The sequence below is a fragment of the Pan troglodytes genome, chromosome 12 (assembly GCF_028858775.2).
Source record: "Pan troglodytes isolate AG18354 chromosome 12, NHGRI_mPanTro3-v2.0_pri, whole genome shotgun sequence".
NCBI classification, from domain to species: domain Eukaryota; kingdom Metazoa; phylum Chordata; class Mammalia; order Primates; family Hominidae; genus Pan; species Pan troglodytes.
Genome location: NC_072410.2, coordinates 89,432,273 through 89,450,404, shown reverse-complemented (window position 1 = coordinate 89,450,404; position 18,132 = coordinate 89,432,273). Strand labels below are relative to the sequence as shown.

General features: G+C 42.3%; 1 protein-coding gene and 1 long non-coding RNA gene across 16 annotated transcripts in view; one reads left to right on the top strand and one right to left on the bottom strand.

Moving 5' to 3' along the window:
* The window catches only part of LTBP1 (latent transforming growth factor beta binding protein 1), a 450,758-nt gene extending 435,997 nt beyond the window's left edge, over positions 1–14,761 (top strand). For all 15 annotated transcript variants that reach the window (XM_009442275.5, XM_515398.8, XM_063789991.1 and 12 more), the window contains 3 exons: positions 4,433–4,555; positions 12,398–12,547; positions 13,623–14,761. In XM_009442275.5, coding sequence (XP_009440550.2) covers positions 4,433–4,555; positions 12,398–12,547; positions 13,623–13,804 — 455 coding nt within the window. In that variant the 3' untranslated portion in view covers positions 13,805–14,761. The remainder of the gene's footprint in view (positions 1–4,432; positions 4,556–12,397; positions 12,548–13,622) is intronic.
* Positions 14,762–14,831: 70 nt separating this feature from the next.
* Positions 14,832–17,000, bottom strand: LOC107973423 (uncharacterized). The gene is made up of 2 exons (XR_001715696.3): positions 16,920–17,000; positions 14,832–15,011 (listed from the first exon to the last, which is right to left on the bottom strand). It is a non-coding gene; the product is annotated as an uncharacterized LOC107973423 (long non-coding RNA).
* Positions 17,001–18,132: the final 1,132 nt, after the last annotated feature.

Sequence of the window (18,132 nt, the reverse complement as noted above, 5' to 3'; positions counted from 1 at the left end):
CAGTGCCCCAAGCTGGACTGTAGCAATGACCTAGTCATCGAGATAACCAAGGCCAAGCACCTCCAAGCTGTAATGGGTTCTGCTTGTGGCTTGGGGTGCCCAGAGGCCCAGCACATGCTAGAAATTTGCCTGTACCGAGATCCTAAAGAGGATGACTTGCCCAAGACATTAAAATATTTCCTGATATTTCCATTGCTTTCCTGAAAGATGGTGAAATCCACTTCTATAAACCTACTCTCTTCTATTAACTTATTCTCTATGTAAGACATTTCTGATTTAGGCCTATATTAAAAATTCTTGGACATCAGTTTTCCCCCTGTACTTTGAGTTCTGATGATCTAATGTTAAAATGTACTATTGTTCATACTTTATCACTGCGCAACCAAATAATTAAATTTACCAAGGCAGTCAACAGTTTTGTGCCTTGTTTGAGAGGAAGTCTAGGAAGACTTCTCTCTTTACTGAGCTAGTTTCCCTCTACCTATTTAAAAACTCCAAATAGTCTTGAAACAAGATTTAAAAACACCTGTGGACCGTTCTTCCATCGCTCTTTACTGCACAATTATTTGCCTGTTGATCACTGCTTTTACGTTTTGTTAACATTTAAATGTAAATCACTCACTCATTATAATACTGTCTTTAAAAAAAAACTTCATTTATTTCCAAATGTTCACTAGGGACTTAGTGATGTCACCCACAAGAAAAAATTGGATTCTCCATTTTCTTGGTGCTTCAAATTTTTAAAATAGTTTCACAACATTATCTCATTTTTTTACATGTCAGTAACACAGATGTAGACAAACAAGAATTCTTGTTCCTGTGTTACAGATGTGGAAACTGAGGCTTGCCCAAAACTGCTAAGCTGGGAAGTAAGTGGTGCAATCAGGGTCCTCAGCTTCCACCTCTGAAGCCCATGTTCTTCCCATTACCCCACGATCCTGGCCAAGAATCAGGGCAGATGTGCATGATGGGAAGCGTGGCGTGGATGGATTAGGACAGACCTGTGCAGGCTCCCAGAAAAATAACTCAAAATACATTTCCTGGTGATGACGGGACTTTAGCACATCTTCAGATACAAAAGAGAAGACATGGTGCAGAAAGGATGTTTTGATCACTGACCAAAACTGTCTTGGAGCTTGGAATGTGAATGTGTTAGAGAAAAGTGAAGCAGCAAAGGGCAACACGCTCTAGCATTTTAAGAGGAAAAAACGCATGGCAGGGGAAGAAAGGAAAGGAAGGAGGACGTGGAATATCCCAGAAGTACCTCCCCCAACCCATTACCCTCCACTGCCCGCTTCCCTAGCCTTGGTCTAGTCAGAAGACTTCTTTAGGAACCATTTGGTATTTCCAAACAACAACTTAGTTTTCTTTCTTGATGCCTTTGGGTACGTGCTTTTAAAAATTAATCCAAAATTCTGCAACATAATTCCTACGTACCTACTTAGTTTCAGTTCAGGTCCACCTTTTGCAGGGAGCTGTTCCTAAACATTGCATAGGAACAGGAGCCTGCCCTTCCTCTTCACCTTCACCTTCAGTCCTTTCCTCTGGCGTTGCTGTAGAGTGACAGCTTAGAGACTCAAGTCCATCTCGTTTCTTTGGTGGAGGAAGCATGTCTAGGGGAGTGCACTGGATTGAAGGTGGCTTCCCTGGCCAGCCCCTGATCATGGCATTCGACATCCCTGGACCTCAAGTCTCAGCAAGGCTTCTCTGACAGCCAACAGGCATCAGCAGGATGCTCAGCCACCTCTGGATTTCACTTTATAAAATAAGTACCTTGGTCAAGCATGGCAGCTCACACCTGTAATCCCAGCACTTAGGGAGGCCAAGGTGATAGGATCGCTTGAGCCTAGAAGTTGAGACCAGCTTGGGCAACATTGTGAGACCCTGTCTCTATAAAAAATAACAAAAATTAGCCAGGTTTGGTAGCTCATGCCTGTAGTTCCAACTACTCAGGAGGCTGAGGTGAAAGGATCGCTTGAGCCCAGGAGGTTGAGACTGCAGTGAACCATGATACCACAATGGTGCCACTGCATTCCAGCATGGGTGGCAGAGCAAGACCCTTTTTTTTTTTTTTTTTTTTTTTTGAGACGGAGTCTCGCTCTGTCACCCAGGCTGGAGTGCAGTGGTGCAATTTCGGCTCACTGCAACCTCTGCCTCCTAGGTTCAAGCGATTCTCCTGCCTCGGCCTCCTGAGTAGCTGGGACTATAGGTACGTGCCACCATGCCCAGCTAATTTTGTATTTTTAGTAGAGACAGGGTTTCACCATGTTGGCCAGGATGGTCTCCATCTCTTGACCTCGTGATCCACCCACCTTGGCCTGCGTCATGAGCCACCGTGCCCGGCCGACCCTTTCTTTAAAAATAAGTACCAGAATTAATTCATTTTTAACATCTCCTCTAGATCACAACTGTGGCTTCAATATAAAATATGGAACAAGTCTCTCTTTCAGATGTACAACAAATGTATATAAAAAATAATGGGAGAAGATGACCTCAGCTCTTGAAACTTGTAAACATTTCAGCAATCTTGCTCTCGCAAAGAAATCCTTAATTCTGCGTTTTCAAACTTTAAGCAGAACTGACAGCCATTTGTGCTCTCTCTGTTTGAAGTAGTTCTTTTCTTTTGAGTCAAGAATCTTTTTCCAGGTTCGGCTATTTCCTTAATGAAATTAATATTTCACACAGAATGGTTTCATGCAAAAGTGCTGGGACGCCTGGAGTCTGGATGTTGTTCCTGGAATGCTTCCACATAAGGAGAATTTTAGACAGGGCAGCCAGAATCCTACCCTATCCAGTGGTTCAAGGTCTTTTCTGGTCTTACGCTTGCTTTGGGCAGTTCCCAGAATGTGTGTGTGCACGTGTGCACATGCATACACACACACTTTTGATTCGTCACCCTCATTCATCCAGTCATTTAAGTAGGAGCTGATAAAAGAAAGCCTTCAGGGTTCACAGTATTGCCTTGGTGGGGTTTTTTTTTTTTTTTTTTTTTTTTTTGTATGTTGCAAGAATAAACACAATAGAGGAAAATTCCAGGCAAACGTGGCCATTGCCTTGCGCGACAATAGAGGAAAATTCCAGGCAAGTGTGGCCATTGCCTTGCGCGACAATAGAGGAAAATTCTAGGCAAGTATGGCCATTGCCTTGTGTGACTGCCCCACTCATGTCCATCTGGTCCTGGGGCCTGTAGCCTGCCTGCACCTCACAGTCCTAACAGAGCTGTTGACATCTGTGGAGCCCCAGAATTTCACCAACTGCTAGATGTATCTTTGCAAAGTGTATTTTGTGGAACATACTCAGAACATGAGGCTGTCCTTTCTACAGCTTTCCTCCCTAGACCTTCTCAATAACTCTGTTCTTAAATGTAGTCAAGAGCCTGGGATCATGAAAAGCATTGAAACCTCAGTAACCCCAGGACAAATGGAGAACCAAAATCCCGTGCACTGGTGGGTCCTTGGGGGAGGAGTAAAGGGGAGTCTAGGAGTCAGGGGGCCGTGGGGCTGACCCAGTGTGGAACGGCAGTATGGCCTCAGGAAGTGAAAACCACAGATGGGTCTAGCTGGGGTACAGAGATGGTAAGGACAGGAATTCCAAAGGAGCTGAGATCATTGCAGGGGAGACAAATGTGAAAACTGTGCACTCTAGAGCTTCATTTCTGACTTCAAATCAGGTTCTGCCACATGGCAGCTGTCATGTAACCTCTCTGTGCTTTTGTTTCCTCACTGGTAAAATGGAGATGGTAGAACATAGGATGGTGGGCGTGTTTTAGTGCATTGATGTGTATTAAGTACTTGGAACAGTATCTGGCATACAGCAAGCATTATATGACTGGTAGCTGTTGTTATTACCACTACCACGGCTGTTCTTATTATCGTGATTATTATGACTCTCAGCATAGCTATAATGCTATCCATAGAGACTGTAGAATTATAATCGTGACTACTAAATTTAAGCAGCATCCTTGCCTGGTGCTGTATCATTTTTGGACACCAGAGATATATTTATTCCTGTCTCTAGAGAGCGAAAAAGCACCTCTCTGTCAGAATGACTACTTTCTACTTTAAAAATGTTTTTGATGATAACTCTTGATGGGTTTAGATAAAGCCATCCTTCCAAAAGACCTGAAGCACTCTCAGATGGCTCTGTTTTGTCAGCCCTTTACTGCTCTGGGATGTGGTCTACCCACTGTTAAGCTAATATTTTTGATCTTCAATTTGGAACCTTAATTATGCTCTACAGCAGTCGTTGTACGTGGATGCATAAAATTCCCATCAAAAGATATTCAGACACTTTCCAGGCTCAGTGGTACGCAGGAGATGGAGACACACGTGGAAGGGTGTGCTGGCAGATTCCCGTTGCTCTGAGCTGCGAGGGGGTGGGGCAGGTGCGAGCTAACAGTGAGGGGGCCTCATGCTGCTTGTCTACTCCTTAGATGACTATGCTCAGCTGTGTAACATCCCCGTGACGGGACGCCGGCAGCCATATGGACGGGACGCCTTAGTTGACTTCAGTGAACAGTATACTCCAGAAACCGATCCCTACTTCATCCAAGACCGTAAGCAAACTAACCTTGTTCCTTTGATACTAAGTTGTGGTTGAAGATTAATCAGTGGTCCTCAAAATGTAATGGCAACTTGTTAGCAATGCAGCATTTCTGGTCCCACCCCAGACCTGCTGGTCAGAAAGTCTAGGGTGGGACCCAGCCGTCTTTGTTTCACAAGGGCAGTCCTTCTGCATGGGTGAGTCTAAGAACCACTGCATCATTCGTGAGCTGAGATCACACCGCTGCACTCCAGCCTGGGCAACACAGTGAGACCCTATCTCAAAACAAACAAAAAGAACCATTGCATTTGATGAATAGTCTTGCTGGTGGGGGTACTGTTATATTTACTTTTCTTAAAGTTTTGAGATGGAGTCTCGCTGTGTCACCCAGGCTGGAGTGCAGTGGCACGATCTCAGCTCACTGCAACCTCCACCTCCCGGATTCAAGCGATTCTGCTGCCTCAGCCTCCCAAGTAGCTGGGATTGCAGGCACGCACCACCACGCCCAGCTAAATTTTGTATTGTTAGTAGAGACTGGGTTTCACCATGTTGGTCAGGCTGGTCTTGAACTCCTGACCTTGTAATCCACCCATCTTGGCCTCCCAAAGTGCTAGGATTACAGGCATGAGTCACCGTGCCCTGCCTATCATTATAATTTCTATAACAAAATCATTTCTCTTCTCTTTAAGTGGTGGACTAGTTTGAGGGCCAAGGTTTCCATGAGAGCCCAGTTGTATTGCAGCCTTTTTTTTCTACAGGGAAATGCAAATGTTAACTGTACAAGTTGATCATTATTATAAGTGTTTTAGAGTCGGAGGCAAGAAAAGAATTGCCCTTTTGGTCAGAAATGACTTTTTTAAAAATACATTGGTGAGGGGATTTATGGAGTAAGAAATAATGTGTGCCAACTTTTCCTGGATTAGTGAGCACAGCTTTCATGGGGGAGGTGGGAGTGTGTATCTGCAAATTGTGATCCCCTTTAGAACGTAAATGCTGTGTGAGGAAGCCTACAAACACACAAGCTCAAATCAGACTTTTCAAATACAGACAATTTGAAGTCTGAAACAGCAGGAGGTCCACAATGAAATATTAGTAGAGAGTAGATAGTCTCACTTCAAGAACGAGAACAGGAAAACGCCCATTTTGAGAGCCTCGTCCACAGCTCACAGAGGGGCCATCCTCACATGTGTAGCTTCACCACAATTTTTTTTTTTTTTTGAGATAGGGTCTTGCTCTGTTGCCCAGGCTGGAGTGCAGTGCCATGATCACAGCTCACTGCAACTCTGCCTCCTGGGCTCAAGCGATCCTCCCACCCCAGTCTCCCGAGTAGCTGGGACTACAGGCACGCGCCACTATGTGCAGCTAATTTTTGTATTTTTTCCGTAGAGATGGGGGGTTTCACTATGTTGTCCAGGCTGGTCTCGAACTCCTGGACTCAAGTGATTCATCCGCCTCGGCCTCCCAAAGTGCTTATAGGTGTGAGCCACCATGCCTGGCCTGCACCACATTTTTAAGATAGGTAATTGCTGCCGACCAAGGAGTTTGACTTAGGACTTTAGAGAAAAATGCAGTGAAGCTTTTTTCTGTCCTGGGCCCTGTCACCTGTGCACAAAGCATCCTAGCCAGGACCCAGTTCTGGGGCAACAGCATGAGATTTCTAGTTGAATTTAGGATCTATTTCAGTTCTGCATCAAGAGCTTTTATTTTTTTTTTCCTTCCCTTCTCTTTCTCTTTTCCCTTTCTCTCCCTTCTTCATTCCCTCCTTGTCCTTCCTTCCCCTCCACCATTTTTTTTTTGAAGGATGTAGTGTATTGATCATCTGGTAGAATTAAAAATGTTTTAAAATGTCCATGATAAGAACATTCTATTAATCCAGCTAGGCTGATTAACACACGCCTGTGTAACTCCCACCCAGGCCAGGAGCAGTGCCAGCCTCCAGAAGGCCCCTGGTGCCCTTTCCCACCCCCCTCCCTAGGGTAACCACTATCCTGACTCCTAACACCATAGATGGAACAACACTCTTTCTTTTCATCCACAGCACATAACCATGCAGCTCTTTATGAAATGGACCAGAATGCACTCACAGCTACAAGACTGTGCACTTAGGGTTTGATGCTTCTCTGTATATGTTACGGGTCAGTAAACGTTTACTTAAGAAAAAAGGAAGGGAGAAGAATTATTAAGGTTGAAAGAAAGCCCAGCTTGCCCCATTAATCAGGAATACCAGGTTAAGTCTATATGCAACTCTGACAATCCCGTGGCTTACAGCTTTCCTCCCTAGACCGCCTCAATAACTCTGTTCTTAGATGTAAGCAAGAGCCTGGGATCATGAAAAGCATTGAAACCTCAGTAACCCCAGGACAAATGGAGAACCAAAATCCCAGGCACTGGTGGGTCCTGAGAGTCTAAAAGTCAGAAGCCTCTATGGCATTATAGTTTGGATTCCAGGAATTTTCATGTTGAAATGTCTGGCTTATGTACCTTCTTTTTAATGCTGGCATTGTTTTAAAGCTCTTTTTTTAATTTACTACACATGTTAAGAAATAAACATGTTGGTGTCACATCAATCTCTTATTTAGCAACATAGGAAATTGAGATGCAGTTCCAAGACCTCCAGCTTGGACGATGTAATGGCCTTTACATTTCTTACAAGTTGCAGAGAAATATTTCCCCCTTCCCAGCCAGTTTTCTGACCTCCAGCAAGGGCTTTTGGAGCCTGCTGCAAAAATGATCGTGTTGGGTAGATAGTAACATAGACGGAGGCTGAGTGAGGTTTCTTATCGCCTTTATGGTTCACCATCTCTGTTACCTTTAGGGAGAGCAGTACTTCTAAAACTGGAATTTGCTTGAGCAGAGAATAGGCAAACATTTGCCCTTTATAAGGGCCAGGTAGAATTTTTTTTTTCTTTTTTGAGACAGAGTCTTCCTCTGTTGCATAGGCTGGAGTGCAACGGTGCAATCTTGGCTCACTGCAACCTCCACTTCTTGGGTTCAAGTGATTGTCCTACCTCAGCCTCCTGAGTAGCCCTGGGATTATAGGCATGCACCACCATGCCCGACTAATTTTTGCATTTTTAGTAGAGATGGAGTTTCACCATGTTGGCCAGGGTGGTCTTGAACTCCTAACCTTGTGATCCACCTGCCTTGGCCTTCCAAAGTGCTGGGATTACAGGTGTGAGACACCGCACTGAGCCCAGATGGTAAAATTTGTAGGCTTTGCAGGTCATGTGGTTTCTGTTGTAGGTATTCAACTCTACTGTAGTTTGTAGGTATTCAACTCTACTGTAGTTTCACAAAAGCAGCCCTAGATAGCACAGCAGCAAATGGGTGTGGCTGTGTTTATTTACAAAAATAGGTAGCAGGCCAGATTTGGACCAGAGACTGTAGTGTCCTGACCTGTTTTAGAGTCCTGCAGAAGTATTTTGGGGAGCCTGCCTGATGTGTGGGGAGTTTCAAGTTTTACTTTTTATGTTTTAATTTCTGTAATAATAAAAAATGTATTAGCTATGAAGTAGAAATCATTTTGCTGTGATACATGGGATCTGAAAATATTGTCGTAGATTAAGTCTTTATTTTGTGTGTTTCTTAACTGGCTTTGAGTATGTGGTGTCACTTTTTTTTTTTTTAATTGGGGTCTCACTATATTGCCCAGGCTGGTCTTCACCCCATGAGCTGAGGAGATTCTCCTGCCTCAGCCTCCTGAGTAGCTGGGACTCTTGTTCTCCTTTAAAGTTTTAAAATGGGCCTGCCATGGATGTATTACTCAATTTTTTTTTTATGGTACAAATTTTTTTAACTTTTAGGTTCAGGTGTACATATAAAGGTTTGTTACATAGGTAACATGTCATGGGGGTTAGTGGTACAGATTATTACATCACCTAGGTGTGAAGCCCAGTACCCAATAGTTACCTTTTCTGCTTCTCTCCCTCCTCCCACCCTCCACTAGTGTCTGTTGTTTCCTTCTGGTTTTTTTTTTTTTTTTTTTTTTTTGGTATTTGGTTATATGAGTAAGTTCTTTTTTTTAATTTTTTTAATTATACTTTAAGTTTTAGGGTACATGTGCACAACGTGCAGGTTTGTTACATATGTATACATGTGTCATGTCGGTGTGCTGCACCCATTAACTCATCATTTACATTAGGTATATCTCCTAAAGCTATCCCTCCCCCCTTCCCCAACCCCGCGACAGGCCCTGGTGTGTGATGTTCCCCATCCTGTGTCCAAGTGTTCTCATTGTTCAATTCTCACCTATGAGTGAGAACACGCGGTGTTTGGTTTTCTGTCCTTGCAATAGTTTGCTGAGAATGATGGTTTCCAGCTTCATCCATGTCCCTACAAAGGACATGAACTCATCATTTTTTATGGCTGCATAGTATTCCATGAGGTATATGTGCCACATTTTCTTAATCCAGTCTATTATTGATGGACATTTGGGTTGGTTCCAAGTCTTTGCTATTGTGAATAGTGCCACAGTAAGCATACATGTGCATGTGTCTTTATAGCAGCATGATTTATAAACCTTTGGGTATATACCCAGTAATGGGATGACTGGGTCAAATGGTATTTGTAGTTCTAGATCCTTGAGGAATCGCCATACTGTCTTCCACAATGGTTGAACTAGTTTACAGTCCCACCAACAGCGTAAAAGTGTTCCTATTTCTCCACATCCTCTCTAGCACCTGTTGTTTCCTGACTTTTTCATGATCGCCATTGTAATTGGTGTGAGATGGTATCTCATTGTGGTTTTGATTTGCATTTCTCTGATGGCCAGTGATGATGAGCATTTTTTCATGTGTCTTTTGGCTGCATAAATGTCTTCTTTTGAGAAGTGTCTGTTCATATCCTTCGCCCACTTTTTGATGGGGTTGTTTGATTTTTTTTCTTGTAAATTTGTCTAAGTTCTTTGTAGATTCTGGATATTAGCCCTTTTGTCAGATGGGTAGATTGTAAAAATTTTTTCCCATTCTATAGGTTGCCTGTTCACTCTGATGGTAGTTTCTTTTGCTCTGCAGAAGCTTTTTAGTCTAATTAGATCCCATTTGTCAATTTTGGTTTTTGTTGCCATTGCTTTTGGTGTTTTAGACATGAAGTCCTTGCCCCTGCCTATGTCCTGAATGGTATTGCCTAGGTTTTATTCTAGGGTTTTTATGGTTTTAGGGCTCACATGTAAGTCTTTAATCCACCTTGAATTAATTTTTGTATAATTTTGTAAGGAAGGGATCCAGTTTCAGCTTTCTACATATGGCTAGCCAGTTTTCCCAGCACCATTTATTAAATAGGAAATCCTTTCCCCATTTCTTGTTTTTGTCAGATTTGTCAAAGATCAGATGGTTGTAGATGTGTGATATTATTTCTGAGGGCTCTGTTCCGTTCCATTGGTCTGTATCTGTGTTTTGGTACCAGCACCATGCTGTTTTGGTTACTATAGCCTTGTAGTATAGTTTGAAGTCAGGTAGCATGATGCCTCCAGCTTTGTTCTTTTGGCTTAGGATTGTCTTGGCAATGCAGGCTCTTTTTTGGTTCCATATGAACTTTAAAGTAGTTTTTTCCAATTCTGTGAAGAAAGTCATTGCTGTTTCCTTCTTTGTATTCATAAGTTCTTATCATTTAGCTGCCACTTACAAGTGAGAACATGTGGTATTTGGTTTTCTGTTCCTGCGTTAGTTTGTTAAGGATGATAGGCCTCCGGCTCCATCCATGTTCCTGCAAAAGACATTATCTCATTCTTTTTTATGGCTGCCTAGTATTCCATGGTGTATATGTACCATATTTTCTTTTTTATCCCCCAAACTTATGCCAAATCTCATTTAATCTTTACAAGGTAGAAAAGTGTTCATTCATTACAAAATACTTCTACTGAGTGCAGGCATTGTGTTCAATGTTGGGTCTGCCATTCTACATAGCATCGTTTCTCTATTTTTAAATGAGGAACCTGGTTTCAACAAAATCAAGTGACTTGGCCAGGGTCACAGACATGAGCAGAAGACCGAGTTCCTCTGATTCAAATCCCATGGTTCATTTCCACAAAATAAACCTATAACTGAGTGGGGCTTTAGAGATCCTAAAATTCAGTGCTTTTACTTCATACGTGAGAAAAATAAGCTTTCTGCCCAAGTTTACAATGTACACACAGGGAAATGGGAATGGGAACTCAAGTCCCCCAATACCAGTGTATTGTTCTTACCCAAACAGATAATTTAAGATTCACTTATTGTATATTTTTTGGTCATCTCTAAAACCCACTTTCTTCTCTGAAGGGCATGCTCTAAAGTTTCTTCTTCACCTATCTCCCCTCAGGGCACCTAATCTTAGAATGTAAGAGAAACTCTGACCAAAGTTGTCTTCATGTTGACCTCAGGCACTTTAGTCATTGTTGAAACTTCTTTTTTGTTGTAGTTAAGAGAAGTAACAAGTAAGTCTTTATTTCCTTGTTTAGAAAAAAAAAAAAGCTGGCTACGTTGGTTGCTTTTTGGTGATCAAAGAGACCAAACTCCATATCCTTGTCCAATTCCTCCGAGTTAGACCTTATTGCCCTCCATAAGCAATGATATTTTGCTGCCCTCTGCAGTTCCACTGGAGAATTACTTCAAAGGCCAGATAGAAAGTTCTAGCCATATATATATATATTTTTTTGAAGCTACTTTGTGGTACTATTGGGAAGAGACAGGAGATGAGAGGCCACATGACAGTGTGTTGGGTCACTGTGGATTTATGTTTAGAACTTTCCTCTGCAAAATGAGAGCTAAACACTCTTGATGCCTGGCTAAATTGCTTTTATATCACAAAAACTCTAAAGTCTAGCTCTGACTTGGTTTCAAGAGATCTAAACTATAAAAAGAGCCAAACAAGAGTTTCTTTGTTTCCTTAAAAAAAGACTTTTGGTTTTGTTTTTTTTGGTGTGTGTGTGTGTGTGTGTGTGTGTGTGTTTTGTTTTGTTTTTTGGTTTTTTGTCTTTTGTTTTTTTGACAGAGTCCTGCTCTGTTGCTCAGGCTGGACAGTGGCCGTGATCTCGGCACACTGCATCCTCCACCTCTCAGGCTCAAGCGATTCTTCTGCCTCAGCCTCCCAAGTAGCTGGGATTACAGGTGTCCACCACCACGTCCGGCTAATTTTCTGTATTTGTAGTAGAGACAGGGTTTCACCATGTTGGCCACGCTGGTCTCGAACTCCTGGCCTCAGGCGATCTGCCCGCCTCAGCCTCCCAAAGTGCTGGGATTATAGGCATGAGCCCAGACTTTGGGTTTTCTAAACACAAGTATGATGTTCTTTCTCATTTATCAGGATGTTTTGAGGCCCTTTTACTGAATTTTTCCTTTGATCCCCTGGGAGCCCTTTTGTAAGGCTCATTCCGTAGCCAGAGCAAACAAACACATGGCAGAGCCAGCCTGCTTCTCTCTGGTCTTACAAACGCCGGCTGAAAACGTATTGCCTCACACTCTTACGGACCTTCTTAGCAAATGCTTACTAGACTCCGATAGTGAATTCTGTTGGTTCTGTCCTGAGAGTCTGACATTTGCCCTAGTGCAAACTCAGGAAGTTTGGAACTTTGGATGAACACTTTTAATAATTAAGAGCAAAAACAAAAACCATACTTGCTTTCTCATTTTATGTGATTTTAACATAGAATATCAGAATTCAAAATGAGGCTACTCTGCACAAAATATACAAAACTTTTTATTTTTATGCTATTTTACACAGCAACATTCAGTATTTCTAATGCTAACTTTAAGATGTCTGAAATATATATGGACATATATGTGTCTATTTGGAAAATGAACCATCATCTAAATATCATTTACAAAATGATATAGGAAGTTGAGAAGGTCTAACTTAGCTTCTGCCCATTCCTTTCCAGGTTTTCTAAATAGCTTTGAGGAGTTACAGGCTGAGGAATGCGGCATCCTCAATGGATGTGAAAATGGTCGCTGTGTGAGGGTCCAGGAAGGTTACACCTGTGATTGCTTTGATGGGTATCACTTGGATACGGCCAAGATGACCTGTGTCGGTAAGAATGACGTGTGTTTTATGGGACATTAATTTTTTCCTGACACCCCGTATCTCAGTCAGTAGAGAACATTTAAGATAGATTTGCTGAGTTTCAGTTTGAGAAGATGAGAAAAGTTCTGGAGATGTACATTAAGTACGGTATGAATATACTTAGTGCCACTGGACTATATACTTAAAAATGGTTAAAATGGTAAATATGTTCTGTGTATTTTACCACAATTCTTTTTTTTTTTTTTTTTTTTTTTGAGATGGAGTTTTACTCTTGTTGCCCAGGCTGGAGTGCAGTGGGGTGATCTTGACTCACTGCAACTTCTGCCTCCCAGGTTCAAGCAATTCTCCTGCCTCAGCCTCCTGAGTAGGTGGACTACAGGCACCCGCCACCACACCCGGCTAATTTTTTTTTTTGTATTTTTAGTAGAGACGGGATTTCACCGTGTTAGCCAGGATGGTCTCATTCTCCTGACCTCGTGATCCGCCCACCTCGGCTTCCCAAAGTGCTGGGATTACAGGCGTGAGCCACCACGCCTGGCCTCTTCTCCGTCTTGAAGCAGTCCTTTTGCCCACTTTGCTTTTGTTAGTTTTAATCCATGGTGTGTCTGTAAAATAGGTAACCTAGCTTCTTAACAGATGTTTCAAGTGAGTGAGAGCCTAAATGGGTCTCATGTAGAAAGAGGTCTGCGAATGTTACGGAAGGCTTTAGGCGGGCTGTGTGGAGAGGACTCTGCGTAGGTATCTGGTTCCTCTTGACAAATCTAGCAGTTCCTCCATACCTATGGGAAGGAATTTGGAAGTAATATAGTTCTTCTAACTTCCTTGAGGTTCTACTAGAAAATGTCAAGCTCACAAAATGCTCATGTTTTGCTAGATAACAGTGAAAGAAGTTCTAGAACCTCCCTGATAATCTACCTCTTTAAGATCTCAAAAAAGTCACCTTCGTCTTGTCTGTGATTGAAGCAATGACGAGAAAGCTTCCTTGGGGTGGTCGGGGGAGGGGCCTCAGGTAAGCCTCAGGTTATGTGTCCTCACAGAGCAATATCAAAGATTGTTTACTTGCATGGCTTGACTTATTGCAGATGTAAATGAATGTGATGAGTTGAACAACCGGATGTCTCTCTGCAAGAATGCCAAGTGCATTAACACCGATGGTTCCTACAAGTGTTTGTGTCTGCCAGGCTACGTGCCTTCTGACAAGCCAAACTACTGCACTCCGTTGAATACCGCCTTGAATTTAGAGAAAGACAGTGACCTGGAGTGAAACAGAATCTACATAACCTAAGCCCATATACTCTGCACTGTGTAAAGGAAAAGGGAGAAATGTATTATACTTGAGACATTGCACCTACCCCGGAAGGCTGGAAATATAGAAACAGCATGGAGTTGCAAGTCCTCTGAAGACAATGAGAGGATTTAGGATGAGCCCGACAGGTGTGGCAGACCAAATGGACATTTCTCTAAAAAACCAGTATATATAGTCTGTTCATATGTAAAATTCAATGGAAGAGAGGTGGAACAGTGCTGTTATTTTAAACAGAAGGTTGTATTATTATGTTGTTTTGTTTTTTTACTATTGCTTGATTAAATTTGGCATTAAATAGTGGTGGAAATATTTTATATAATTTTCATTTTTTGGTTGTGCAGTTCCTTGGCTACTGTTTTTCTTTTACTTCAGTTTTTTAAAAATCTCAAATGAAAAAGTCTTCGATACAATATTGTTAAGCTGTATTATAAGTATTGTTACACAGAGTTATGCAATTCCCGGCCTGGAGCATTTTTGAAATTCAAATTGTCTGTCCTGTGGAGCAGGCAGTGATTTTGTTCCAAAACTTTGTATACACATTTGGAGAAAAGTACTTTATATTTTCAGTGTTTTGTCTGATTTTAATGTCCATTCTTAGCCAAGCTGCTAGCAGGTGTTAATTGGATCCCTTTCCTTCATTGAAATGGAAGAGTTTATAAGCTTACGTTAGTATTGTAATATGTAAAGTAAGCCCAACAAAAATTTTTAAAAATTTGATGATCCCCAATATATCTACCATTGTATGTTAAAGTGAAATAAATCACCATTTTTGTAGAAAAAATTCTACCTGAGAGTAATTGTCAGCGAGTACCTGTGTATAAGTTGTATCCCCCTCTCCCCACTTTTATCTTTACCAGTGGTCTTCTGTTAATGTAGTGTCTTTTACAAGTTAATCATTAAATTTGTTAGATCTTGTTACGGGCTAAATTGTTTCCCCTAACATTCATATGTGGGAATTTTCACCTCTGATACTTCAGAAAGTGACTAGATTTGGAGATCGGATCTTTAATGAGGTAATTAAGGATAATGAGGTCATTGGGATGGCCCTAATCCAATATGACTGCTGTCCTTGTGTCACCCATAGAAGGTGTCTGAGTTACCGGTGACGAATCCGTATAGGTCTGCAGCAACCTCAGTTCTTGCCTCCTCAGAAGAAAGAATTTGACTGAGGGGTATAAGGCAGAAAAAGAGATCAGGCAAGTTTCAGAGCAGAAATGGAAGTTGATTTAAAAAGGCTTTAGAGCAGGAAGGAAAGGAAAGTTCACTTGGAAGAGACCCAGGTGGGCACCTGAAGGCCAAGTGCAGTGTTTAACCTTGACCTAGCTAGGATTTTACAGGCTGGCCCCTTTCCATGCTTCTTCCCTTAGGGTGGGCTGCCGGCACACACAGCGCCCTCCTTATACTTGGGAAGTGAGCACACACAGTGTTGAGGAAGCTGTACATATGCCCATCTGAGGTTTTCTTCCCTTTCCTGGTGGTGTGCCCCTGGAAGGTCATACTCCACCATTTTGTCCTTAATGTGCATGCCCAGGAAGTTGCATCTCTTTGGCGCCTGCATTTAATTAACACTTCAGTGCAGCAGGTGTGGGCCATCAGGAAATGCCCCGCCCCCCCACCAGCCTTGGCTGCCAGGTGATCACTTTTAGAGAGACAATGTGGTCACTGCCGAACCACCCCCTGACATTCCTAGTGGGGGGGGGAAGAACCCTCTCCTACCCCGCTTATGCTTGTCTAACTACCTGTAACACTTACAAGAAGAGATTAGGACACAGATACACAGGAAAGAAGTGAAGACACAGGGAGACAATGGCCATCTGCAAGCCAAGGAGACAGGCCTCAGAACAAATCAACCCTGCCGAAACTTTGAACTCCAACCAACGGCTAGACTCCAGATTTGACAGAAAATAAATATCTGTTGTTTAAGCCGCCCAGTTTTTGGTACTTTGTTATGGCAGCCCTAGCAAACTGAAATACATATCACAGGAAAAGTGAATATAATAGCTTTCACAGTTCCAGTCCCTGCTTATACAACCACAGTAATCCCATTGTTTCATTGTTTCATACTTTAGCTGAAATTCACTTTAACTTGAAAAAGCGTCTGAGTTTTTAAAAACAAACTATGGCTAGGCATATCCAGCAGAAATATCTGCCCACATTAACATTTTTTTCTGAAAGGTTTTGCATTTTAATAACTACAGTAGGCCTGGCGCAGTGGCTCACGCCTGTAAGCCCAGCACTTTGGGAGGCTGAGGTGGGTGGATCGCCTGAGGTCAGGAATTCGAGACCAACTTGGCCAATGTGGTGAAACCCCATCTCTACTAAAAAAAAAAAAAAAGAGAAGAGAGAAAATTAGCCAGGCATGGTGGCAGGAGCCTGTAATCCTAGCTACTCAGGAGGCTGAGGCAGGAGAATTGCTTGAACCGGGGAGGCAGAGGTTGCAGTGAGCTGAGGTCGTGCCATTGCACTCCAGCCTGGGCAACAAGAGCAAAACTCTGTCTCAAAAATAACTAAATAAATAACTACAGTAGGCAGAATAATGACACCCCAAAGATTTGCATGTCCTAATCCTCAGAACCTGTGGGTATGTTACCTTCCACGGCAAAGGGGAAGGAAGGTTATAGATAAGCTGCTAATCACCTGGCCTTAATAGGAAGATTATCCTGGATTATGTGGGTGGGCCCAGTGTAATCACAGGGGTGATTTCATTGTGATTACACTGGGCCCACCCAGATCCTTTGGTGATTTCTTCCAAAAGGAAGAGGACCTTAAAAGTAGAAGGAGGCCAGTCATGGTGGCTCACACCTGTAATCCCAGCACTTTGGAAGGCCAAGGCAGGTGGATCGCTTGAGCCCAAGAGTTTGAGACCAGCCTAAGCAACATGGTGCAACCCCATCTCTACAAAAAATAACATAAATTAGTCGGGCATAGTGGTGCACACCTGTAATCCAAGCTACTCGGGAAGCTGAGGTCAACTTCCAGCCTATAGAACTGAAGATAACAAATGTGTATTGTTTGAAGCTACTGAATTTGCAGTGATAGAAAGCTAATACAGTCTCAAAGCTTCATATCTTACCTGTCTCTTGCAACATCTTGTAGCTGATGTTTGTCTAGGGGAAATGTGTGACCAGTTTCCAGCTGTTTCCACTTTCCAGCATGTGCTTTTAATGCATTTTCGTAGTGCCTTCCACGTCTAGACCTTGTTTTTACCTAGTGTTGTGCAAGTCCCAAAAAAGTACAGCAAGTGTCTAAAACTGTACAGAAGACAGCCACGTATGTGTGAGAAAAACAAATATGGAAGAGAAGATACTATTGCACACAAAGCAACTTTGATACTAAGAGATGCTTTAAGCATCTTACAGTCTAACATGATAGTTTTATTGCATTTCCATTGTCTTTGTAGGAAATTAAGGGATTTGACTGAGGTGTATCATGAATTCTATTAGCATTTTCACACAGCAAATTTTCATTTTTACAGATTACTTATATTAAGCAGGAGATGCCTGTACATAATGAAAATACATAGCTTGCTTTATTTATTTATTTATCTAATTTTTTATTTTTTTGAGATGGAGTCATGCTCTGTCGCCCAGGCTGGAGTGCAGTGGCATGATCTCGGCTCACTGCAACCTCTGCCTCCCAGGTTCAAGCGATTGTCTCCCCTCAGCCTCTCGAGTAGCTGGAATTACAGGCATGAGCCACCATGCCCAGCTGATTATTGTATTTTTTGTAGAGACAGTGTTTCACCATATTGGCCAGGCTGGTCTTGAATTCCTGACCTCAAATGATGCACCCCTCCTCACCCTCCCAAAGTACTGGGATTACAGGTGTGAGCCACCACACCCAGTCAAAAATACATAGCTTTAAATGTGACTATTTTTGAGTAAGTTTTGTTGCATAAAGTTTGTTTCACAACCCTAGAAAAACGGTTTTCTTTTTGTGGTATCTAAGATTCTTTTAGCTCCTTTCAGAAGTTACTGCAATTTTAGGCTTAATGCCAGTGGCCTTCACACGAGGTCTAGGATTCTGTGACAGTGGTCCTAATTCATTGGTCATGAAGAGATAGGCACATGGTAAGATGTAGTCTAGTCATTCATTTGACAGGTATTTTCCAGCTGCATTTAAGCATCTTATACCCAATTAAGAACCATTTCTCTTCTTCTGCACACCCATGGAACTGGTCTCCGTACTGTAAAATACTATCAGTAATATTTTATTCATTTGTCATAAAATCAAATGTCATTCCAAATAAACTAAATCTGGCCATCTAATTTAAACCTATGTAGTTT